This window comes from Ciconia boyciana, chromosome 5 (genome assembly GCF_034638445.1).
Source record: "Ciconia boyciana chromosome 5, ASM3463844v1, whole genome shotgun sequence".
In the NCBI taxonomy this organism is placed as follows: domain Eukaryota; kingdom Metazoa; phylum Chordata; class Aves; order Ciconiiformes; family Ciconiidae; genus Ciconia; species Ciconia boyciana.
The window spans coordinates 13572426-13597628 of record NC_132938.1 but is presented as its reverse complement, the minus strand read 5'-3'; the positions used below and the strand labels follow the sequence as shown (position 1 = coordinate 13597628).

The 25203-nt window shown below is 37.0% G+C and overlaps 1 protein-coding gene across 6 annotated transcripts in view; it reads left to right on the top strand.

Moving 5' to 3' along the window:
- KIAA0232 (KIAA0232 ortholog) overlaps positions 1–25203 on the top strand; it is a 73560-nt gene that overhangs the window by 33118 nt on the left and 15239 nt on the right. For all 6 annotated transcript variants that reach the window (XR_012042817.1, XM_072863281.1, XM_072863283.1 and 3 more), the window contains 4 exons: positions 3070–3207; positions 16917–16983; positions 18412–18493; positions 20072–23369. Coding sequence is in view for 5 of the 6 variants with exons in the window: in XM_072863278.1 (XP_072719379.1) it covers positions 3070–3207; positions 16917–16983; positions 18412–18493; positions 20072–23369 (3585 nt within the window). In the remaining variant the exon portion in view is untranslated. The remainder of the gene's footprint in view (positions 1–3069; positions 3208–16916; positions 16984–18411; positions 18494–20071; positions 23370–25203) is intronic.

Sequence of the window (25203 nt, the reverse complement as noted above, 5' to 3'; positions counted from 1 at the left end):
TCTCTAGCTCTGTTAGGAAACAAAGGTAAATGAAGGCATCTGGTAGCTGAAGAGAACAGAAGCCCTTACTGATTCTTTCCATGTGAAGTAACTCGTTTACTTGCCTTTATGCATACAGAATGTTTTGTTGAACTGCTTTCTTTCCTGTTTGTCGTGGACTTAATATTTTCCAGTCTAAGGAGCAAACCTACTAATGGGCTGCTGACCACTGGAGACAAAGAAAAAAAAAAGTGGGGAAAAAAGCAAGAGATTAACTTAAACTATTTGAAACTATGGGATTGTCTTTTTTTAATCAATTTAGTCATCATAAAAGCAGAATTCCTCTCGGTTTGAGTGTCACACCTCAAGTTCTACAAACTCACTCTTCAGGGAATATGACATTTTCTTGTTTCTTAGCTGTTCTACTGTAATGGATTCCCCCCCCCCCCCCCCCCTTTTTTTTTTTGGTAATTGATTCAGAGTGGTTCTGATAGATTATAACACAAGAATTATGTGTAAGGATTTTTTTTCTTCACTGTTCTGTAGTGTTTTATGGGTGTGGTGTTTGATTTGTGTGCAGAAAGTGCAAGGTCCTCCATAACATTAGGCTATATCAAATACATATAAGTGCTGATAAATACTGTACTTTACATTAGGATTTTAAACTTCAAAATTTTATGTGTAATAGCTATAATCCATGGTGTTTGCTAATCCTGTAAAATCTGAGGCTAAAAAATTAATGGAGTTTGTCCAGGAAAAAAATTCAAAAACTCAAGTTGTCGACAGTTGGGTTTTTTTTCTCCTATAAAACTTAAAATGGCAGTGTGAAGCACTGGCAGCCAGGTGTGACTGAAAGCCGTATGTTCAGAAACAAATTTTCTGTGTATTGCCTAAAGAGGTAGAAAGGAGGAGAGGATTCTACCAGAGCTCTGTCCTCAGTTGCTGCATCCTACAAGATGAGCCGTCTAGTTCCCAGAGTGCACAAACAATGTGCTTACTCTGGAAGGAGGGATGAGACCGTGATACACACAGCTCTGTGGTGGGTGCCTGAGAGAGAATTCCATCTAGCCTCCCTTCTCCCATTTTAAAAAATCGGGTATTTATTGCAAGGAGTAACTTTTTAAAAACTGAAAAGTGTCAAAATCTGTAGACAGGTGTCAGATATCTTTCAAATTATGCGTGTGGAGAACTGAATTAAATGCTTTATAAATTTCTGCAAGCATGAAGGTTCTTACTGCTCTGCTGACAGACTGCTAGCCTATATGGCTAGTAAAGCTACTCTTGCAGAGGTTAGCTTTAATGTACCGGTACAAAGCAAAGCTTTGTTGGTGTAGATAAAACAAAGTACTTTAATATACAGCATTTTGGTAATGTTTTCCTAGTGTAGATGTTGCCTTAATCAACTTTTCACCTAATAGCAGAATAAATGAAGTTAACCCAGTGCACATTTGCTGGTGTGTCTGGATTTTCATTTTGAGTCACGTATTGCAAGTGGGTATGTATTTTTTCATTCGTAATTGTGCCCATGTGGATGAGTAGGACAGGCTTTGGAAGCTGGTGGGGGGTAGGTGGGTCTCATCAGTTTGTATACTTTCACGTGTATATTGGGAAGAGTAAGAGTGCTTTACAGCCTTGTTGTGTATAAAGAAATATATAAACTACAATTTTGGAAAAGACTTATGAATTCATTTTAAAAAAATGGAGTGTAGATGTGCACAGTCTATTGAACCTATTTTCTGATAATTTTATTTTTCTTATTTTTTTTCTATTATTTCTTTCTGTTAGTCCTTCTAGTAACAGAACAGTAGCCTGTTCAAATTTCTTGTTTTAAATGAACCACTGACATGTTGCACAAATATAAGGAAAAACAGAGTGACTGGTAGCTTTTTGTTCTTTCAGAACTAAATCCATTTCTCCACTTTTGGTGACCAAATAAGACTTTAAGAAATAAATTCAATGAATTGCTCTAGTCTTTCCTGAAGGACTTGATCATGCAAAATCACAAACGGCAGCCATTTCAATGGCTCCTTCTGAAGGTGATTGGTCCCTCTCCACCCCCTTTTTTTCCCATCTTATTCTTTGATGGCACAGAGACAACTAGTTTCACTGATAACTTATTTTTACTTCATTTTGAAGCCATGGGGAATTGGGAGTTGTTTTAAATGATGGTAGGCCTTAGCCTGTATTTCATTAGAAGCAGTAACAGATGTGTTGAAAAGGTTGAAACAGGTATGTTAAAAAGCATCAGGTGTTTGTGGATCTCTCTGAAGATGATGATTTAGACCAGCATACATTAAAAGACATTAAAGATTATTTTCCTGGTAGACAAAATATTTCTTTGAGATGAACATGGGAAATCATGTATATGTATGTGAATGGACAGTGAAGAATAAGCAAGTCTGATAATAAATTTTGTGAATGCTGAAAAGTGATATAAAACGGATGCTACATATCTTCAGATTATTACATATAATACAATAGCATTCTTTGATTTTATTGTTCTTAATTAAATGTTCTTACATGTATGGGAACCCCCACCACCACCCACCCAGTGTCTAATTTTCTTCTGAAATTAGTTCAGGTTCATTTTAAGATAGGTACTGCTAGTTCTAGTCATAATGATGTTCATTGTGAGACTGAGTTGAAGACTTTGGGATCTAATACTGCATTTTCTTCTTTTGGCTTGTTTAGTTTTCTTTTAAGTTTGATCCTAACTCTGAACTACTTGCTTTTCATCCTTATTATTTCAGAGATCAGTGAAACACTCTGACATATTTTGTGTAAATTACAGTAACATATTCAACCATAAGTTGGCCATAAAATGATCTTTATGGATATGCTTTGCAATTGGAAAATACTGAAATGAAGTGTGAGTAGCCTCCATGTCCTGTGAAAAATATATGTTTTTCTGAATAGTAAGTGCAAGTTTTCTGTAATCAAACTAATCTTTAATTTCGCAAAAAGTAGTTTTTAATAGATAGGATGAGGTTGTTTTTATTTTGAATGGTATGTTATTTGTAGTCCTGTTCTGCTGTAGTGCTGAGATATTAATGTATTTTAAATAATGTAATGTCTTTATTTTGATTTTAGGAGAATGACATCTTCCTGGGCTGGGAAAAGGGAGCTTACAAGAAATGGGGAAAGAGTAAGAAAAAGTGCTCTGATCTAACACTAGAGGAAATGAAAAAACAGGCTGCTGTCCAGTGTCTTCGCTCTGCTTCTGATGAAGTAAGTTTGGACTACTTAATAGACTCTTAAGACTTTATGCCCTTCTGTGTTAGATATATTTAGCTTGTGATGCTTATCTTTTAATCTGTGGCTTCTTAAAATGCAAGTTCCCCAAGAGTTCTCTGAGAGTTCTTTATTTTTCTTTAGGAAATTATGAAATCTGGGTATGGCAGCAGGATTTCACAAAAGATTCTGTACTATGTAGTGTCATGCTTTCCTTGCTGTAAGCCCTCACCTGTTCTTGTCAGGGACAGTTGCAGTGCACCAGTTTGTGTTGAAATTACCACAAAGCTTTTCAGAAAGATATTTCTTAAAATTCTAAATTTACTCTGTGTTGTGTGCAAGCAGCAAGGAATGGAATATTTGGGCAGAAAGTCATCTTGCTTTGTGCATGCTGTATGTGTAATCCAGAATTGCTAAATAAAATGCAATGTATAGTAGCAAATGTTCACTTTCCAGATTACATAATTGAATGGAAGTGGAGTTGAAGTGCACTGACTGGAGAAGGTGAGGAGAGGTGAAGATAACAGCTTGAAGGAAGATACCAGAGGCAGCAGATACCATGTAGCTCAATGGAAAAGTAGAGAAAGGGAGAGACCGTCGAAGGAAATGTTTAAAAATAAAAAATAATCTGTAGCACAGGTCAATGAAAGCTCTCGAGGGAGATTTTTCAGACAGCAGAAATGAGAAAGTCTATCTTCTAGTTTACAGAACTACAAATACTTTGATCTGTCACTGCTGTAAGAAGAAACTCTGCCCCGCCTATGCAGCCTGGTTGTGTTATTGCTCCATCCAGTTTCCTAGTCACAGTTTGTGCTTGTGCAAGCATTTGTGTGGTTGTGTGGAGAACTGGATTGGGAAAGTGAATCAGTTTCCTGAGATTAACCCGGTTGGGGTGGAGGAAATGTTAACCCAGATAGGTTTCCTGGTCAGATTTGTAGCACAGACACTTGTGCCAGCAAGAGTGGGGAAGGTATGTGGCCAACAATAATGAAGGAAGTGGGGTTGATTTGTGTGGTTATTCCCACCACCACCACCTTCAGCAGCATTACCATCATATACTGGCTTACTGTTTGTGAAGCTACTTGAGCATTTGTTCAGTTACTAAAGTGCTAACTGATTAATTGGGAGTTTTCTGAACTCCCATTTTCCCATTACTTAGTATTCTAACAGTGATGCAAAATATAATTTTGTTGGTAATTTGCTCTGCTCTTACAGTTATAGAATATTGATGTCAGCACTCTGACTACCGTAAAAGTTAATGTAAATATGAAGCAAGTATGAAGAAATAATTGCAAGAAGTAATGTCTTTCTTGAGGATATGACTGTCTTTGTATACTCATTTTATGAACAACAAAAAGTAGTAGTCTCATATGTAGACCACAGGAATACTGATGATTGATTTTTAGCTGTAGAAATTACTCTCTTGATGCATCTTCACATACCTGAAAATCAAGGAGCATCACTTAGAGCTAAATTTATATCATATAGAGAAATCCAGTTGAAAAGAAAAAGGAAGGAGGTAGATTTATTAATAATCTCTGGTCTGCCTCCACTTGAAAGTTTGTATAATCTAAAACAGAAGAAGGGAAGAAACCCTTCAGCTAGAGTTCTGAAAGAATAAAAAGATGTGTGATCTGAAACATTGAACAAGTAACTTCCTCCTTTGATTCCTGCCACCTTGCCAGATTTTTATTGTTCAACATTAACGTATAATCTACAGCCTGTAGACTTCTTTTTATTTCAGGGCTATTTTGACTTCTCTGGCATGCCTTAACAATTCAGCTTGCACACTTGTTGTCTTTAACGAAATTGCAGGTTATAATTTTTTAAAATGTATTTTCAAACACAGGGTGGAACCTTTAAATCTTTAAAAAAAAAAAAAAAAAAAAGAAAAAGTTGTTACTTAAAGCTGTCCTGTAGGTAGTTCAACACTTGTATTGCATAAGAGAGAAATACAGATTTCCCCATCTCTGCCCCCCCCGCATTGGGAGCAAGGGTGATCCTGCTTTGATGCTAGTGGTATTTTAAAGTAACTTGTAAGGTATCTTTTTTTTCTGCTTTTCAAACACATTTCCTATGTTGGCTGGTTTCTGTACTTATATTTGTGTGCTAATTGGATGGGAATAATCAGTAGTTTTTGGACTGTGAAACATAATGTTACAGTGCTGTTTCTGCTGAGGCATTCAGGCAGCCCTATGCAATGTTCATTATTTCATCTCTACAAAAAGATAAAAATACTCTGTTAACTGTAGCCAAAATTGATGATTAGTGGTGTGTGAGTGAGGAGCGTTTATAAAAACTGTTGAGATACAAATAAATACTTTTTTTCCAATGCCACTTGAATTTTTTAAACTGTTTTCTGAATCATCTGAAAATGTTTACCTGTAGAGATGGGTTTTTTTGTCAAATAGGTAGAAGTTGGATGTGTTCATTAGGATCTTCATACATATGTCAACTAGCAGCTTTGTTCTCACAAGTTTTTCTTCTTGCAAGGGGTTTGGCAATAGTCCACGTGTGCAGTTCTGGAGCTTGCTTATAGTTTTGCTATTCTTCTGTGATCCTTTTTTCAAAGTAGGTGGATAAGGAAATACCAATATCCTCACACGGATATGGAACACTTGCTCTTGCAGCCTCATCTCCTCTTTCAACCTTAGCATTGGAGCAAGCAAGCAAGGTTGAGATAGCTCCATTATTGGGAGTAACTGAAAGAAGTCTTAGTGTGTTTAAACTTAAGTATATTCAAATAAAATTGTATGTAAGTGAAATATTTAGAATGTTTACCCTGTGTGTGTCTGCAGAGAGAGTATATATAGACACATGTATGTGTACACACACACAAATGAAAATGAAAAAAAAACAAACAACAAAATAGGGAGACAATTAAACCAAGATTTTAGGATTCTGCAGCCTGATCTATTTTAGGGGGAAAAATGTGCAGAGGATGAAAGGGTATTGAGGGTTAAGAATAACTTTTCTAACTCTCATAGGAAATGGCAGGGATCCAGGTAGCATAGTTTTCATGTTTATATTTAATTACTTAAACCAGTAACATGTTGAAAAATTGCAGATAGTCTGCCTCCTCCCCTCTACCAGTAATCAAGGCCCTAAAATTGGGTGATAACTTCAAAAAGATGCTTGATGGGGAGAGGAAGTCATAACATAGATTAGATGAAAATTGTCTTGATAACAGTAAACACTGTTTTGTCAGTCTTTCATTTAATGGCTGAAATAAATATTTTGAAATCTTGTCTCTTGTGGATTTTCATTTACATAGTATTCATTCTTAGAGAGTACTTTATTTGGTAGGTTAGTTTTGTTTGAATTCAGTTTTTTGTCTCTTACTAAAAAGAATAATGCTGTAAAACACTAGTCTGAGACAGAAATCCAAGACTCTAGTTATAATTATATGGTGCAGAATATAAACATTTGTTTTCAAAAAGCCTACAGTTTGGTGTTTATTTCTAAAACATTTCCTAAGTTACAGAGTATGACAAGTCAGGGAATCTGCAGTCTTTTGACTGCTCTGCATCACTCTGTCTTGCAGTGGCAAAGCATGTTGTGGACTAAGCATTTTTGTGAGTGGAGGCCTGGTTTTGACAGATACTCTCAGGTATATGTAAGAATGCAAATTGTTAATGTATGTATGTTCTGAGGACAGTATTTTTTGTGTGACAAGCATTCTGGTGTCTCAAGTTGTCTATATTTGTATGAATCTTTGGCTGCAGATGCTCTTGATGCAGTCAGAAGCAGCAAAAATTTAAGTATGTTGCAACTTGCCAGAAAATGAAGACAGAATGATGGTGAGAAGAACTTTTAAGACAAGTGCATTAATGTAGTAATCAATTGCTATTCTTACTGCAGTTCTAAAGTTTATTTTTTCCAGAACGCTTGAATGGAGTATAAATAGCAGTTCAAAGATGTGCTGAAGAATTGTTCAAATTTTAAAAAGCTTGTTAATGTTGACCTTGAATAGAGACTTCATCTTAATTCTTATCCTGCTAATTGCAGAAACTTAAAAATGTTGGTTTGCAATTAAGTAGCAAAGTAAGGGTATCCTTACTTTTTTTCTAATGAAATACTGGGTAAAAAACCCCTGACTGTTTAGGATTGGGGAGTATTTATGTAAAAGTCCTTTGAGGAAAATAAGAAATTTTATCCTGAAATTACTGCTTCAAATTTTAAGTAAAACCAGCTGTTTGTCAGCATTAAATGACTTTTTTTGGTTAGTGGAGTTTTTTTCTTGTTGTTGTTTTAATTCCTGTCTGGTACACCTAAAACTAAGAAGGTCAGTTTGCTCATGTATAGTTTCTGAGATGCCTTTTTTTTGGGGGAAAAAAAAAAAAAAAGCCTCCTAATTCTGAAAGTCTGTAAATTATTTTGGATTTGAATAATGAAACCTGTCAGTAACAAGACAGAAAGCAGTATCTTTGAGATTCAGAAGTTTAGTAAAAAAAGTAAGAGTTTAGAAAATCACCTGTGTTGTATTTTTGCAAGGTGGATATTGCCTGAGCAAGGCTGGAATTGGAGGTTACTTGTTGAGACTGATATACATTAAGACTTTTCAGTAGGTATATTTCCTACTAATAATATTGAAATTACTCATGTTGCCTGTCCATTGCTCATAAATCCAAGCTTAATTACTCTTTAACTGACTAGTTTTCTGCTAAAGGTTGCATTGCTCAATAGGGCAAGGAGGCTTTCAGCTGTGTTATTGCAGTTCCTATATAATATAGTTAATTCACTGAACACTTGTAGTATTACATGCGAAATTCCACCCCAAGATGGTGCTAGAGTTTCAGTTAAAGCAATCGGTGTATCTTTATTCTGCTGAACTGTATGAGGACATTTTAAGAATAAGCAAAGGAGACTACCTCGTATGTATCTTACTTTCTGCACTGATGCAACCAGACCTCCCAGCCTCTTTCCTTCTCTGCCTATAGGTGGCCACTTCACCTCAGCTGTTCCACAGCACATACTGAGACACTGCTGGTGTCTCATGCTCCTGATCTCTCAAGGCATGTCCTCATGGGGTTCAGGCAATGTGGTCCGTTTCTGAACTAACCAGGCTCTCAAAATCTGCTAACTGCTACATGAGACAGTGTACATCACGTTAAAGTAGGAATTAGTCTTGGTTGATAGATTCTATAATGAATTTTGAAAGAGCACTGCTCTAGTATATTTGACAAAAGCAAACAGTACTTTCCATCCCACTGTTCTAAGAGGTTACTGCTTGGAGGTAACGCTGAAACATAATTGGTGAAACTTCATAGCAATGTTTTCTTTGAAATGTAGTCAGGTGTGGGCATGCTGTTACTTGGAGCATTGGCTTCGCTTGCTTTGAATTATGATGGGGGAATGACCCTTCAGATATCTGTGTTCTCATATGGGAGCACTTACAGGAACAAGTGCAGCTCTAGTGAACAGTGTTGTTAAAAATCTGAAATGGTAATCTTTTATTTCTCAAATGTACCTTGCTTTCAGCACAAATTTGAGATGTGTCTAAAATAAGATTCTGTTGAAAATCTCTTGGCATTTGTCATCTTTCTTGCTCTAAGTGCAGAACTGTCAAACTTTCCATGCAGTTACTGCAGTGCTGCACATAAACCTTATTTGAAGAAATAAGTTCCTAATCAGGCCAAATTAATCAGTTGGTTATGATTCCATGTCTGAGCATATTTCTATTGATGGGTTAGTCTGGCTAACTATTGTGGTCTCCAAAGATTATGGTATCTGTGGGCTAGTTAGACCAAGGCACTATTGTATAATCCATCTTGCACTTGGCAATAGTGATGTGTGAGAACTGAGGCAAAAGAGCTTGTGGAACACATAGTGCAGGGACTATGTTTCTTTTCTTCTTATGTAGGATGCCACATTAACTAGATTATTTAAAATTCATTTTAATCACTGATTTGTTTCTGATGTTATCTGCTTCTCTGATGTAAGCCGATATTAATATTAGGTAATGCACTCTGACCACTATGCTGAGGTACCAGGGAATCAGCTAGTAAACGTTAGATGGTTTGTTAAGTGATTTAACTTATGCATCTTCATGTAACTAGAAGTGACACAAACAAGAGATGTGTAAAGAAAGTGCCCAATATTCTTTTGACTTTTAAAAAAATAAGTGAAAAATGTTAGTCAAAAAGCCCTGTAAGGAGGGTAGCAAAGTGCTAGGATGAACACTGTTAACGTTAAGGTAAAGGACAGCACAAGAATGAAGCAAGTTGTGTAAAAGCCATCTTAACAAATCAGAAAGATGAAATGCTGAAGTTGCTGTTGAAAAGTCCGAATTTATTAAAGCAAAAGAATGAAGTTAAGGTTCCAAAACAACCATAATGCTTCTTGAAGCATATATCCTGAGTAGCTCAGTAGTAAGCATTTCTGTGTGTCTGAAGATGATTGTTCAGAATTTTTTTCCAGGAAATGCCAAAACACTTCACAAAATGAGTGAATATTATCTTTCTTCTTAGTTGTATCCAGTTGGCTTTCTGGAAAAGGGATATACTAGCTGTTTCTAGAACACACAGTGTTATTTAGGAAAGAATTTTAAAATTTTTCAGGAGCTAAGAAGAATTTTAGGCAAGATGTATGTTTTGAAAAATAAAATCAAGCTAGGACTGGTGTCACTCAGCTTCTTCTGTGAGAAGGCACCATAGGGTTTTATTATTTCCAACCAGTCATTGTTTTTCTATGATAATTTAATTTGTATTGGTTTAAGAGGATTTGTATTGGCTCTGTATTATCAAATCCATTGGCTTCAAAAGTTTTCCTTCTTTCTCCATTCGTATACTAAGCAAGCTATGTGGTATTGCATTTGGCAAACTATATTAGGCTGTGTTTTATAACTTCAGATACCATATAGAAAATCAAAGTGAATTTGTCTTGCCAAGGTAGCCATCACAGAATAAAATAATTACAATAAATCAATTCCTTTTTTCCTTATGACTTTGTCATTTAAATAGATATTCATAGTACCACATGTCTGATTTGTCAGGTTACTGAAGCTGCTACCCTGAGTATAATATTAACTTTAATGGAAGTTGACAAAAGTTTTAATTATTCCATTTTTTTATAAGTTTTCTTGATACAGAAAAAGTATATATCAAACTGGAGAAGTTCTTTGTGGGAGCTTAGTCCACACAGAAGTTGCTTCATAACATTTTTGGGGGCATTTGATTCTCAGTTTACATCAAGCCAGCAAAAGTAAATTAATGCTTATCTTGTATTTCTTGTATTTAACTATCTCCCATAGTACAGATCATTTTGTCTTGGAGGCTGAAAGTAGGTGTTTGGTATGATTGAAAGTTATTTCACCTCATGTGTACTCCCAATGATAATGGGAGCAAAATGGGGCAAGGCAATTCTCTTGCCAGCAGCTTCTCTGATAAGCCTGGGACAGAAAGGAAGTTTGCATATGCATGTCTTGGAGGGAGAAGGTGGCACAATCTTTCATATACACAGCTGTGTCCATGAGAATGCCAGAGAAGTCGGTTACAGAGCTCTCCTGAATAATGCTTTGTGTTTCATCACAGAACAATGTTATTAGATTGTAATTTTCCTTAATGTAGAACAATCATTTTCACCAAAAATTTTAAGTGGGGCCCATTATGAGTTCTTATCATACGCACAAGCAGACTCCAATGAATATGGAGTACCTATTGAGGAAATTTCAAGCGTCCTTTCTGCATTTCACTTGATGCAGAAAATAACTTTTGCATAATTGGTGGGAACACACTTTAAAAAGTTTCTCCCGTTTCATTGATAATATAGATAAGAACATTTCAGCATCCACAAACTGAAGTACTGTGATTAAGTGAAATCTCACAGCAGCACTGCTTACAAGGATAGTAAGTCTTTTCTGGCTTTGAAGTCAGCATGTTTGTTTATAAGCGATGAATAATAATCAAGAAGAATAGTTTCTAGAGAGGAATTATCCTTGCTTGGGGGGATAACTTTTATCTCAATGTAGCCTGCTACAGGAGGGAGCTACCAGAATTAAGTTTTAAATAACAGAAGTCAGATTAACTGCTCTAGTAACCTACATTTAGGGATAGCATGTTCATTTTAAGGTAGTTTGAGCTGGTAGTTGACCTCTTTTATCTAGCATTAGTAAATAACGTGCTATTATCTCTCTCTCTCTCTTAGAATGCACGGTGTGAAGTAGTGAATTACAGCTTTGAAATCTCAGCCTGATCCTAGATATGTGATTTACATTTCCTAATGCTGTTTTAGTACAGATGACAGGACTAAGAGAGTTGCAAGAATGTATTTTTATCTCCTTGTTGGACAGCTATTGCTCTTGTATTGCTTGAGATTGGATTTTTGTGATATTAAGTCAGTTTGTCTGCTTGGAAATCAATATTCTAAGGTCATACATCTATTGAAGATTACTTGGATCAAGTATTCATGAGCCCCAAGAGAGAATAAACAGAATTCGTTTTTCTGACTGGTCCAATGTCTTCGTTGTGAATCATTATGTATTCAAGTGAAAAGATAAAGATTTAATTATGTTCTCACTACTGAAGGGTCAAAAAGGTGTTGTACAAATACATACTCTTAAATGTTTCTTAGTGTCATCTACCTTATTATACTGGAGGAAAATCCCATAATGCAAACTGGAACCTTGTTTTATTCCTTTGAACTCTACCTAGATTGAACACCCCAGGGAGGCTTCTGTTTTGGTGGATTTATTTATTTATTTATTCATTTATTTATTTAGCGATGATCTTGGGTTAGGGATTTTTTTTTTTAGTCCTTTTTTTTGGTCTTTCTATCTCTTGAGCACCTCTTTTTCGAACAAGATGAATTATACTGTATCAGAATCTTAGAAAATTAAAGCCTAGATTTTTATCTAGCTCTCATCATCCTACAAAATATAGAAATAGATGTGTGGTTGCAATGAATCACATCTTGTGCCTTATTCAGTTCACGTGGCTTAACAGCTGATTCCTATAGAACAGCTACCTAATCCTGCTCTTGGTGACAGGCTACATGCCAAGAAAACAGTCCTGGTACACTACAGTCAGAGTTCCTTCTCTGTCTGGAGAGTCCTTTGACCTGTTAAAAGAATGATTTGAAACTATGACTATATTGATTTACTTTAATTTCTAGATTGTTTGAACTTGTATTCTGTGAAAGGAGAGTCTGTATTCTGCTCTAGCTGATCCTGCTTCAGCAGGGGTTTGGGCTAGATGATCTCCAGAGGTTCTTTCCAACCTAAACAATTCTGTGTGTCTGGGAAAGCAAAATGAGGATTTGTTTTAAAAGTGTAAGCTAGAAAGCTCTCAAAAACCTGAAAGCAAATGAGTGATTATTTTAATTGTTAAAGTAAAATGAAGTGTAATGCTTTTTTCTTTTTTGAAAAGCTTAAAGAGGAAGAAGGAACTTTCCTCATACCTTACCGGCCTGAAGTAACAAACCATATTTAGTAAATATTCACGGTACACAGTTCAAACCTTCTGGAGCAAAGCTGTTAACGTACATTAGGCTAGAAGCAAAAAAAAAAAAGAAACCTCCCAAACTAAAACACCCCCCCCCCCCCCAAACAACCCTTCCCTTTGAGTTGTATAATGTGTGGAATTTTTCAGTTTCTGTGTCTATATTTATGGTAAATCAGATGTGGAAAGGTCATTCTAAATACTGGCTATCGCAACTTTGTTGGTGTTTTGTCCAGAATTTTTGGCTATTGCATATGTGCCAATCTGCAGAACAAAGTATATATTTGCTTGGCATTTTTTTGGATGGAAGTACGAGAGCCGTAACTAGACATCATTACTGGGTGGTGGGAAGGAGTGAAAGATCAGTGAAAACAAAAAATTTTGCTGACCAATGCTATCCTCAGTTCCATAGAATGTGAAATAATAGTGGTGCATGAACATTTGTGATCAAGTTCAGGAAAAACTTGTTAAATCTCCTGGAGGGTGACTGCGCAGTGCTTGTTTCCAACATTCGGAAGTAACCTACTAGCAGAGATGAATGTCAACAAGAATTGAAGTGATTCGTCAAGAATCTGAGAGAGCTAATGTTTCACAGCTTCTTACTAAAAACTCTCAGAACATAGAAGCCAGTGCCCACTGTTAACATAGGCAACAGTTTTTAGTGGATTTGAATTTGGTGTACATAATATTGTTTTGTTTCCATGGTTCACAGTTAATTAAACTGATTATCTTAAATTTATAAAAATATTTCAGAAGTAACTAAATTTATAGATTTAATATCTTCTGGGAACATTTTCTGCAGCTATACAGGGGTGTGAATGTAGGTTCAAAAGCAATTGTGTTGCTTTAAGCCAATGAGTCACTACTTGGTCATTTCTGACTGCTCTACTTCCAAAGCAGACCATGTTAAAAAGATCTTTGATTTAAGATTTGACATTACATATATATATATATATATATATATGCACGTGTGTGTAAAAAAAACAAAACAAAAAACCCCCCAAAAATAACCCCAAAACCAAACAAACCCATAAAAATCCCACAAAAAAACCACCACCAAAACCCGAAAACACTTTATATATATTAAAACTGTGTGCCAGCTTTGCTGTTTCTTTTTTAATTGCTCTCATTCCTCATTATGCAGAACTACATTAATTTGGCTCTGAATAGAGTCATGTTGGTCAGTAAGCAAGACACCGGCTGTTAGAGTCCTGTAACTCCAGCAGTCAGATTGACTGTTCTTGTTCGTGTTGGCTGAGTTCAGCAGCTTAATTTATCTGTTAGCACGGTCACTCCTATGCCAGTAACATAACACCTATCCTTTATGTAATCCTTCCCTTGCTTCAGCCAGCTGATGAAAAGCCAAAAAGAACAACTTTTGATGGAACTGGATGTAAGTTAAAGCAGGGGAAGGAAACAGAAATATGTTGGAAACAGTAAAACAGAATAAAATGTGTTTCTGTTGTGGGGGAAGCTTTGCTATGCAAAATGAAAAATACGAATTTAAAAAATGATGTGCTGCCCTTTGCAGTTTGAATGAGAGAAAAGGGTTAGTAGAAATCTGGGTCAGTAGTGTAAATAACTTTACAGATAATAATGAGATCTAAGCTTTTCGTGTTGGAATTACAAAAGCAATCATAATTAGGCGCTTCCGTGCTGAAAAATGTTTTTAAAGTACTCCAGTATTTTTCCTATTTGGGGACTGTCTTTAAATCTGAACATAAGCAAAGCAGTTCAGGCAGATCACCTAATTTTGTTAACTGATTGTGTCCTACTGAACCAAGCCAGTGCCTGGAATATCTTACTTTCTGGCAACAGGGTTGCTGCAACGACAATGCATTAACTTAAACAATGAAAAAAATACAGTAACTAAATCTCATATTCAGAGAACGACACCGTCATATATGAAATAATTGCTGAGGCATTCATTACATTAAGTCTGCAGCTTGTTTTTATATACTGCAGTAAGAGGTTGAGCAAGTGGTCTCTAGAGACTTGGCATTCTGCACAGTGGCTTCCCCTCCCTTTCTTTTTTTTAAAGCTAGCACTAGCTACATCAGCGTGCTATGCAGGACAGCATGCAGCCTGTCAGCTGACTCAAGTATTAGTTTCATGGTACAGGAGGAAATGAAGGTTTGATTCCAAAAGTTTTCACTTCTTCGGTGTAATGGTGAGCATATTGTTGCCGGTTTGGGGGATTTTTTTGACAAGATGTTATAATTAAGTTAAGGAAGTGAATCTATATTCCTTAGATTTTGAGTATTTGCTACAGGTGTCTGTTCGATTAGACAGTTCGGAGAGCTGAGAAAAAACAAGGCCAGCTCCTCCTCTGTTGCCCTTTTGAGGGGAGGAGGGGGGAGTCAGGAGTGGTATAGACATAAAGTGACGATTATTACAACTACATAGGTTTGTCCATATTACTGTGCTGCTTGGTTCTTTCTGAACAATTCAATTTATGTTGGTAAATTTACTGCTATAGAAAATGCCATCTAAAGTTTAATATTGCCAAGTCATCCTCAGTTAAGTATGTGGCATAAAGGTTTATATTTAGCATTTCAGTGCAGCAATGCAGTTAGGAATAGAAAACTGCTTTCTCATTTGACTGCAAATAATTAAAATTTAGAAGTTAGCATATAAGTCATTGCTCCAGTATATGATTTTTCAAGTGTGTGTTTCTGACGGAGAATTAAACAAGCTAGTTTCACTGTATAAATTAGTATTCCCTTTTCCATAATATTTTCCTGTGCTTTAGCAACATCTATTCACATTTCTCAGCAATTTCTAGCCAGTAATCAGGAGACAGGAGAAACTCTTAGGTCTTGGAAAAATGAAATCTTTATACCACCATGGTGACACAGCAAATCAAACTTTTTTTTTATGCATTTCTGTAACGTGATACTTGATCTGCGTTACCTTTGGAGAGAATGCGTATTCCATGACTATATGCACACAAGATCATGTGAAATTCAGGTGGTGAGATGATTTTGGAGGAGGTTTGGATAAGTCTCAGAATCTCCAAGTATGATGGGGGCAAGGTGCTGGCGTTGTTGTTGAGGAAACTACACAGGATACGAGAAGCTGCACATTCTCCCTTGTTACCATTCCCAGCTGTATGGTAACGTGCATCCTCTGCACTTGTTTCGGATTGCTGCGTTTAGCTGTGATTCCAGCCTTCTGTTTGCAGTTATGGAAAGTGCAAAGTGTCATCTCTGAGCATGATCCCTGAGCATCGAAATACTAGGACCACAATTATCTATACCCACCTCACCTAGTTTTCCTTCCAACAGGAATGGTCATTTCAGGCTGTAGGTTAGTATTTAGTATTTCACTGGCTGGAATTCAACTTTTATTCCATTAGAATAGCACGGGGCTTTCTCCTATGGGACAGTTGGCAGTATATTGTATATATTGTACCATTTTGTGTGTGTGTTTATTTTTCAGTATTTTGCTGTTCTGGTGCTGTTGCTTTATCTAGAACTGCTTGCAAGTCTAGGCAGATAGTAAAAGCAGAAGCATGTGAGAATAACACTGAAATGGGATTTAAAAGGAAGCTTGAGTGTATGGAAAGTTTATGTGGAGGAATAAAGGAGAAAAATAGAGGCTTATAGGGAAGATGAATACTGTGTTTATTTTTCCTTCTGCTCTCCTGAGCAAACACCACAATGTTTAAAAAGAAAAAAAACTGGGCATTGTAAACTGGCAAAACTGTGGGATAAGTTTTGCATGAAGATACTATGGAAGCATTTCCTCTCCCTCTCTGCCACCTATATGTATATGTCTCCATACTGTTCTCCTTTTCACCTTCGCTCCTGATTTTCTGTATCTTTTAACAGTCCCTTTCTCACAGGTATAAACTGTGCAACCAAAAGGGTCAGGCTTAGCTTTTTAAAATGCATCTTAGTGATCAGTTGATTCTTGAACTTTTGCCCTGAGACTCTTGGCTAAATCCTAAGCGATATAGTGCAGTAAATGGGACAGTGCAGAGTCTGCAAAACCTTGGATATACAGTAATGCAACCATGTGACTTGTCGTTTGAAGCCTCTGTGTGAAAGTATCTACATGTTTCGTGGAATCATTTTGACCTCTAATGTATTTATAGGAATGGATTTATACCTAGTAGTATTTTTTGTTGCTTTTTAATGCGTAGTAACCATGCAAAAAGAAAAATACATGTCTGCTACGATATGTTTACTGTATTGTTGTCTTTCTAGTAAGTTTTTAGTAAGTTATGTTTTCTCCCCCCCCCCCGCCGGTTTTGTTGTTGTGCAGAGCTCTGGGATTGAAACGTTAGTGGAGGAGCTTTGCTCCAGACTGAAAGACCTTCAGAGTAAGCAAGGTGAGGACTAAATCTTTAAACTTCTAAAGCCATATATTGTATTTATCAACTGTGTAACATTCTGAGATGCGGGGGTGGGGGAGCAGGCTGTTAATTTAGTAGCTTTTAATACAGGCTGCGCAATTTTAAAATGCATTTGAATAATTTCATTCCAATAGTTTAAGCAATTCTCTACTAGTATGCTTTGTTTACCTAAGAAATAGCCATTCACAAATAGAGTTTTCCTCATGAAAAGCTGTAACTGTTAATATCCAGCTAGGCCTGCTTTTCAAGTAAATATTCCATATTCAGCATCATTCCATATTCCCCCCCCCCAAGAAATCAAAATAAAGTAGGCCTGATTTTGTTCCTTTTGTGTATCGATACTTGCAAAGAGTAATTGCTCTTCACCAATTGGCCTCAAAATGGTTATATACTAGTTATTCCTGTGAAAAGCGTCCACATAGCCATCACAGGGAGGTGTGCTTAAAATTTCCAGGCTTTAGGGGAATGATAATGGGGACTTCATGTTGTCAAACTTAGGGCAGGGAGCATAATATAAAATCATGGTGTCTCCAATGAAAGTTCATTGCACGTAAGTGTTGAGGCGCACAGCAGCAACCTTTGACACTTATAGTAAAATTAATATGCTTATCGTGTAGTATAAATAGCAGTAAAGAAGGGATATATATTTACCTGCTGAAAGCATGATTTTAGCTGTTTCCATTCCCTTTTTCTGTTTTTAAACAGTAATTACTAGTTAGCTCTTAGTATTTCATAGTGCTGTGCTGTGACACTTTCTTACTGAGCCAAGGTGATATTGACCATTTATTTTGGAAAAAAAAGTAAAATTAGTGTGTATCTCACAGATTTATTTTTTTTCTTTTCTATTTTACAGATTTTAGTATAAAGAATTAGAAATCTTTAGAGTAATCTCTCACACAGGAAATATGCCTTTACATCCATCCAAAGCACAGCAACTACTGCAGGGGTACTTCCTTTTAGTGAAATACATGAGAAGTTAGATGCAACCATTCATAAAAATACTTAGTTAAATAGTTTGATTTTTTTTTTTAAATCTTTTTTTATATGTAGCAATGCAAGAAGGAGATAAGGATTTGGATATGAAATAACTGAAAATTCAATAGGAAGTCTCCTAGCAGGGGCATTGCTAACCATGAAGTTGCATGCAGCTGCTAGCCAGTCACATTTGGTGAAATTTGCAGGGCTTAATAAGACAACTGTGGAAAACTTGAATCTTGGACGGTAACTTGTAATTTCTTTATGTATAATAACCAGACTATAAATTATTCTGTTATTTACAGTGTTTTATGGAAATTTACTACTATTACAGGTATACATCCTGGTGCTTTTTGTTAAATACTGTTATAAAATATTCTGGCTATTTGAATTTTTCTGTTAAGCATTTGGAATTTTCTTCCAAAACAGAGGAGAAGATTCACAAAAAGTTAGAAGGCTCTTTGTCTCCTGAGACTGATTTATCTCCCACAGCAAAGGATCAAGTAGAAATGTATGCGTTTTTTATTATTATTATCTGAGATGCTTTTCTCTTTTCTCCTTTTACTCCTATATTTTAACACAGTGAAATTAACTTAGTGGGGAATCTGGAGTTTTGTGGATATTAAGAAATACATTTTTTTTCCTGCTGTTGATCTTATATGTTTATTATTATCTTATATGACCATTTGGTACCATGGGCTAATTTAATTTCTGGCAAAGTCCTGACTGCTTTCTTTTGACTATATGCAGAACTCAAACCATACTGTATCTTAGTTTCCTTAAGACCAAGTCAACTGGACAAATTAAAAGCCTTTAAAACAGCATTAATTGACACATTAGACTTGCAGAGAGATAATCAGTTTCCTGGGTTCATAGAATCATAGAATGGTTTGGGTTGGAAGGAACCTTTCAAGGTCATCTAGTCCAGCCCCCCCCTGCAATGAGCAGGGACATCTTCAACTAGATCAGGTTGCTCAGAGCCTCGTCCAGCCTGACCTTGAATGTTTCCAGGGATGGGGCATCTACCACCTCTCTGGGCAACCTGTTCCAGTGCTTCACCACCCTCATTGTAAAAAATTTATTCCTTGTATCTAGTCTAAATCTACCCTCTTTTAGTTTAAAACCATTACCCTTTGTCCTGTCTTGTTTAGAACTCTTTTGTCTTCTGTTGCAGAAATGGGAAACTGAAACTCTTTTATAACCTTTAAACTCTTTATAACCAAAGTGGTCTACTAGTTACCAATTACCTGAGTCCAGTGTTACTGAAGTACCTAGGAGTTATATCATTGACTTCTCTTGGAGATATGACTGCTTCTGTATCTGTTAATAATAACCATTGGTAGCAACAGTCTAGTAGAAGTGTTGCTAAATGGATGATACTTCTTCAGGGAGCTGATTGTGCTAATGTGCATTTAACTTAACTGACTTCCAAATGTTTTTAATAGGTTTTCCTTGAAATATATGCAATTCAGTATAAATCTCTTTACTGTCAAACACAGGCTACTTTAAACGTTACAGAAAACCATATTTTTATTTTGTCCCTGTTGCACAAAGCTGTTAAGCATCTTAAACTACTCAAGAACTAATCTTTTTTTGCAATGGCTTTTTCTTAATAACTGGATGATCAGGCTATGCAGAACTTAACAGATAGTGTCTCATTTCACAACAGAGAATTTAAAAAACTTAAATTCAGGACTTCCTCATTTATACTCTGAATCAAACATGTTTAAGAAGACTGTAGTGAATTGCTACATTATCTAATAAATCTGGAGTCAGGCCTTCACTGTTTTAAGCATCCACAATTTCTGCCTACAGTGAAGTTTAGTGCTCCCTAAAACTGCTACTGTTTTACTTGGCAGTATATTTTTAAACATATATTAATATAAGCACTTTTAAAGCTTATCTTAATCTCCCCTTTGTTATTAGTCAAATAAACCGTGCAATGAGTGGCATGTGCATATGTAGAACAAACTAGATTTTTTGGCAATTAGATTGGTGGTGTTTTGATGTGTTTTTAGTAATATTTTCTAATCTTAATGCCTGTCTAAAGTTCTACGATCTGAATGTCACCGTTTTGTTTTGGTTTCAGGTACTATGAAGCATTTCCTCCTCTTTCTGAAAAGCCAGTTTGCCTGCAGGAAATTATGACTGTATGGAATAAATCCAAAGTATGCTCTTACTCTAGCTCCTCATCTTCATCCACTGCTCCACCAACTAGCACGGATACATCTTCTCCAAAGGACTGCAATAGTGAAAGTGAAGTAACTAAAGACAGAAGTAGTAAAGTATCTGCCACTGTACAGGAAAGAACCCAGCAGAAGAAAAGTAAAAATGAGAAAGAAAACAAGTTTAGTAACAACACTGTTGAAGAGAAGCCTGTTTTGTACAAAAAACAAGTCCGACACAAGTCTGAGGGAAAGATGCGTCCTCGCTCCTGGTCATCTGGATCCAGTGAGGCTGGCTCAAGTTCTAGTGGTAATCAAGGTGAATACAAGGCATCAATGAAATGCATTAAAGTAAGACACAAAACAAGAGAGGTTCGAAATAAAAAAGGGCGTAATGGGCAAAGCAGGCTTTCAGTGAAATCTGGTGAAAAGGCTGATAGAAAAGTCCACAGCGGAAGCAGTAGCAGCAGTAGCAGCGGGTCCATCAAACAGCTGTGCAAAAGAGGTAAAAGGCCATTAAAAGAAATTGGAAGAAAAGAAGCTGGCGGTAGCGATGGAAAAGATTTGTATTTAGACAGCAGAAATGAAAAGGAATACAAAGAAGAACCCTTGTGGTATACTGAGCCGATTACAGAGTACTTTGTTCCTCTTAGCAGAAAAAGCAAGCTGGAGACTACATACCGCAACAGAGAAGATATATGTGGCGTAACATCAGAGGCTGTAGAAGAGTTGTCTGAATCCGTGCATGGTCTTTGTATTAGCAACAATAATATTCATAAAACATACCTCGCAGCAGGTACTTTCATTGATGGTCACTTTGTAGAAATGCCTGCAGTTCTAAATGAGGATATTGACCTCGCTGGGACCTCAATATGTTCTCAACCAGAGGACGACAAATATTTAGATGATGTTCATCTGTCAGAACTAACACACTTCTATGAAGTGGATATTGATCAATCCATGTTGGATCCTGGTGCCTCAGATACGATGCAAGGGGAGAGTCGGATTTTAAATATGATTCGACAAAAGAGTAAAGAAAAAACTGATTTTGAGGCAGAATGTTGCATAGTGTTAGATGGAATGGAGTTGCAAGGGGAAAGTGCAATATGGACAGATTCGACCAGCTCTGTTGGTGCTGAAGGGTGGTTCTTGCAAGACCTTAGTAATTTAGCTCAATTTTGGGAGTGCTGTTCATCTTCTAGTTCTGGTGATGCAGATGGGGAAAGTTTTGGAGGAGATTCTCCGATCAGATTCTCCCCCATCTTAGACAGCACAATGCTTAATTCACACATGCTTGCTGGCAATCAAGAGCTCTTTTCAGATATTAATGAAGGGTCTGGTATAAACTCTTGTTTTTCAGTGTTTGAAGTGCAATGCAGTAACTCTGTTTTACCATTTTCTTTTGAAACACTCAACTTGGGAAATGAAAATGCAGATTCTAGTAGCACTGCTAATATTATTGGGAAAACACAGTCTAGATTGCTAATATGGACCAAAAATAGTGCCTTTGATGAAAATGAACACTGTTCCAATCTTTCAACAAGAACCTGTAGTCCATGGTCACACTCGGAAGAAACACGTTCAGACAATGAGACTTTAAATATTCCATATGAAGAATCCACGCAATTTAATGCAGAAGATATTAATTATGTAGTTCCTAGAGTGTCTTCGAGTTATGTAGATGAAGAAATTCTAGATTTTTTGCCAGAAGAAACCTGCCAGCAACAAGCTAGAACTTTAGGAGAAATGCCCACTTTGATTTTCAAAAAAAAATCTAAGCTAGAATCTGTCTGTGGTATTCAGCTAGAACAAAAAGCAGAAAGTAAAGACTATGAAACTACACAAGGGTGTAGTGAAAGCAGTCCACATGGAGATGGCTACAGCTCAGGGGTTATTAAAGATATTTGGACAAATATGACAGACAGAAATTCTGCAGCGATGGTAGAAATAGAAGGAATAGAAGATGAATTGTTTGCAACTGATGTAAATAACTATTGCTGCTGTTTGGATACAGAAGCAAAAGTTGAAACCCTCCAGGAGCCCAATAAAGCAGTGCAGAGATCAGAGTATCATCTTTGGGAAGGTCAAAAGGAGAATTTAGAGAAGAGAGCCTTTGTCTCAAATGATTTATCAAAAGTAGATGGTGGTGACTATACTACACCATCAAAACCTTGGGATGTTAACCAGGATAAAGAAAACTCATTTATACTTGGTGGTGTGTATGGGGAGCTCAAAACATTTAACAGTGATGGAGAATGGGCAGTGGTGCCACCTAGTCATTCAAAAGGGAGCTTATTACAATGTGCAGCTTCTGATGTAGTGACTATAGCTGGTACAGATGTTTTTATGACTCCAGGTAATAGCTTTGCCCCTGGTCATAGGCAACTATGGAGGCCATTTGTATCATTTGAACAGAATGAGCAATCAAAGAGTGGAGATAATGGATTAAATAAGGGTTTTTCTTTTATCTTCCATGAAGACTTACTGGGAGCTTGTAGTAACTTTCAAGTTGAAGAACCAGGGCTTGAATACTCATTCTCTTCCTTTGACCTGAACAATCCATTTTCACAAGTTCTTCATGTAGAGTGTTCGTTTGAGCCAGAAGGAATTGCATCTTTCAGCCCTAGTTTTAAGCCTAAGTCAATTCTGTGCTCTGATTCAGACAGTGAGGTTTTACACCCCAGGATATGTGGTGTTGATCGAACTCAGTACAGGGCTATACGGATTTCTCCAAGGACTCACTTTCGCCCGATTTCTGCATCTGAACTTTCTCCAGGTGGTGGAAGTGAGTCAGAATTTGAGTCAGAAAAAGATGAGGGAGGTATTGCTGTCCCTTCTCAAGTAGATGTATTTGAGGATCCACAAGCAGATCTCAAACCTCTGGAAGAAGATGCAGAAAAAGAAGGGCATTATTATGGAAAATCAGAGCTTGAATCTGGAAAATTCCTTCCCAGATTAAAAAAGTCTGGAATGGAGAAGAGTGCACAAACATCATTGGATTCCCAAGAAGAGTCGGCTGGGATGTTGCCAGTAGGAAACCAAGATCCCTGTTTAGAATGCAGTATGAAAGAGTCTGTAGATGGGAGGGCGATGGAGAGCTCTAAAGTAAACTGCAGAATAGTGGAGCCACGTGAGGAGACTAGCAGGTTTTGCAGTTGTAAAGCAGGGTGCCGTTTCCCCACGTACGAGGATAATCCTGTTTCTTCAGGAGAGCTTGAAGAGGTATGTGGATATATAAAATTATGGAATTTGCAGCTGGCAGCTGATAACCAGCAATTTGTCATGTGACAGTTCAATTCAAATGTTTGTAATTGTATAGTTCTCTAGAAAAATACAGTTTTGTAGAAGCACTGGAGGTTCCACATGAACATAAGGAGAAACTTTTTTACTGTAAGGGTGACCTAGCGCTGGCACAGGTTGCCCAGGAAGGTTGTAGAGTCTCCATCCTTGGAGATATTCAGAAGGCATCTGGACATGGTCCTGGGCAACCTGCTCTAGGTGGCCCAGCTTGAGCAGGGGGAGTTGGACATGATGACCTCCAGAGTTCCCTTTGAACCTCAATCATTCTGTGATTCAGTGAAAAATTAACCATCTTCAGGCATTACGGTGTCATCTTGCATACCTTTAAAAATATATGCATGTGTATACTCATGTGACTTTAAAATCTGTTTACCTTAGGTTTTTAGCTTATCTGATTTATATTTGTTAAAATGTGCATAAAGTTTGAGTAATGAGATATTACTGATTTTGATTCAAACCTATTTTAAAATTTTGAGAGGAAGATCTGAAGTCAGTCTTTGCAATATGAATTATAGTTACTTCCAAGTAGGAGAATTTGGACTTGAATTATTGGATGTAAACTTCAGAAAAGAAAGGTTTGTAAAAAGGCTTAACTGTCTGGAAATTAAAATGTTCTCTCATCAGCATAGACACAAAAAGAAATAAAACATGTATGCTAAATATCCATCACTACCACAGTACTGTAAGGAGGGCTAACTTATAACTACGGGTTATGCTCAGAGTTTTCTTTCATGTCATTGTAGCCATAGGTTAAGTAATGATCAAGAGCAAAAATCCCTTCCAGCCAAAAATGTCCAAGTTGTTCTTGCTGTGAGCTCCCTCTGCTCTTGAGAAGAAATACTTGACCAGCAAAATGAAGGTCCTTGAAAGTGTGACAGGGCTGGAAGAAATGTCCTATGAGGAGCAGCCAAGGACTTTAGGCTTGTCTAGTTTGGAGAAAAGGAGGCTGAGGGGCGACCTCATTGCTCTCTACAGCTTCCTGAGGAGGGGAAGCGGAGAGGGAGGTGCTGATCCCTTCTCCCTGGTATCCAGTAATAGGACACATGGGAATGGTTCAAAGCCGCACTAGGGGAGGTTTAGAGTGGACTTCAGGAAGCATTTCTTTACTGAGAGGGTGGTTAAACACCGGGACAGCTTCCCAGGGAGGTGGTCGATGCCCCAAGCCTGTCAGTGTTTAAGAGGCATTTGGACAATGCCCTTAATAATATGCTTTAACTTTTGCTCAGCCCTGAAGTGGTCAGGCAGTTGGACAAGATGATCGTTGTAGGTGCCTTCCAACTGAAATACTCTATTCTATTCTAAAATAATTTAGTTGTGCAACCAGCCCAGAGATGTTGTCTGGATAGTAGTAAGTTGCATCTTACATTTTCTTTTGCCCTTCAGCCTCCTCTCCCACATACTTGGCAGTTGTAGTATCTACATTAGGAGGGAATTTTTTTTCATTTTCAACTGGAGAGTTGCACCCAGCTTGTGTTGTGTGATTGTATACTTCTCTATTACAAGTCTGAAACACTAATTCATGTATGGGAAAGCTAACCTTTTTCTTGGTAAAACTAAAGCTAACCTTTTTGTTGCACAAAATCAGAGTTCCTTATTCTCCTTCTTCCCCATTTGTTTCTCCTGTCATCCTCCTTTAATTGCTATTGCAACTTATTTTCCCCATGTCAATAAGTTGATGTCTGCTGCTTGCACAAGAGAATCAAATTTGTGATTTTTTCCAGGCCTTTTCTAGACATATTGGTTCCTGCTGCTCTAT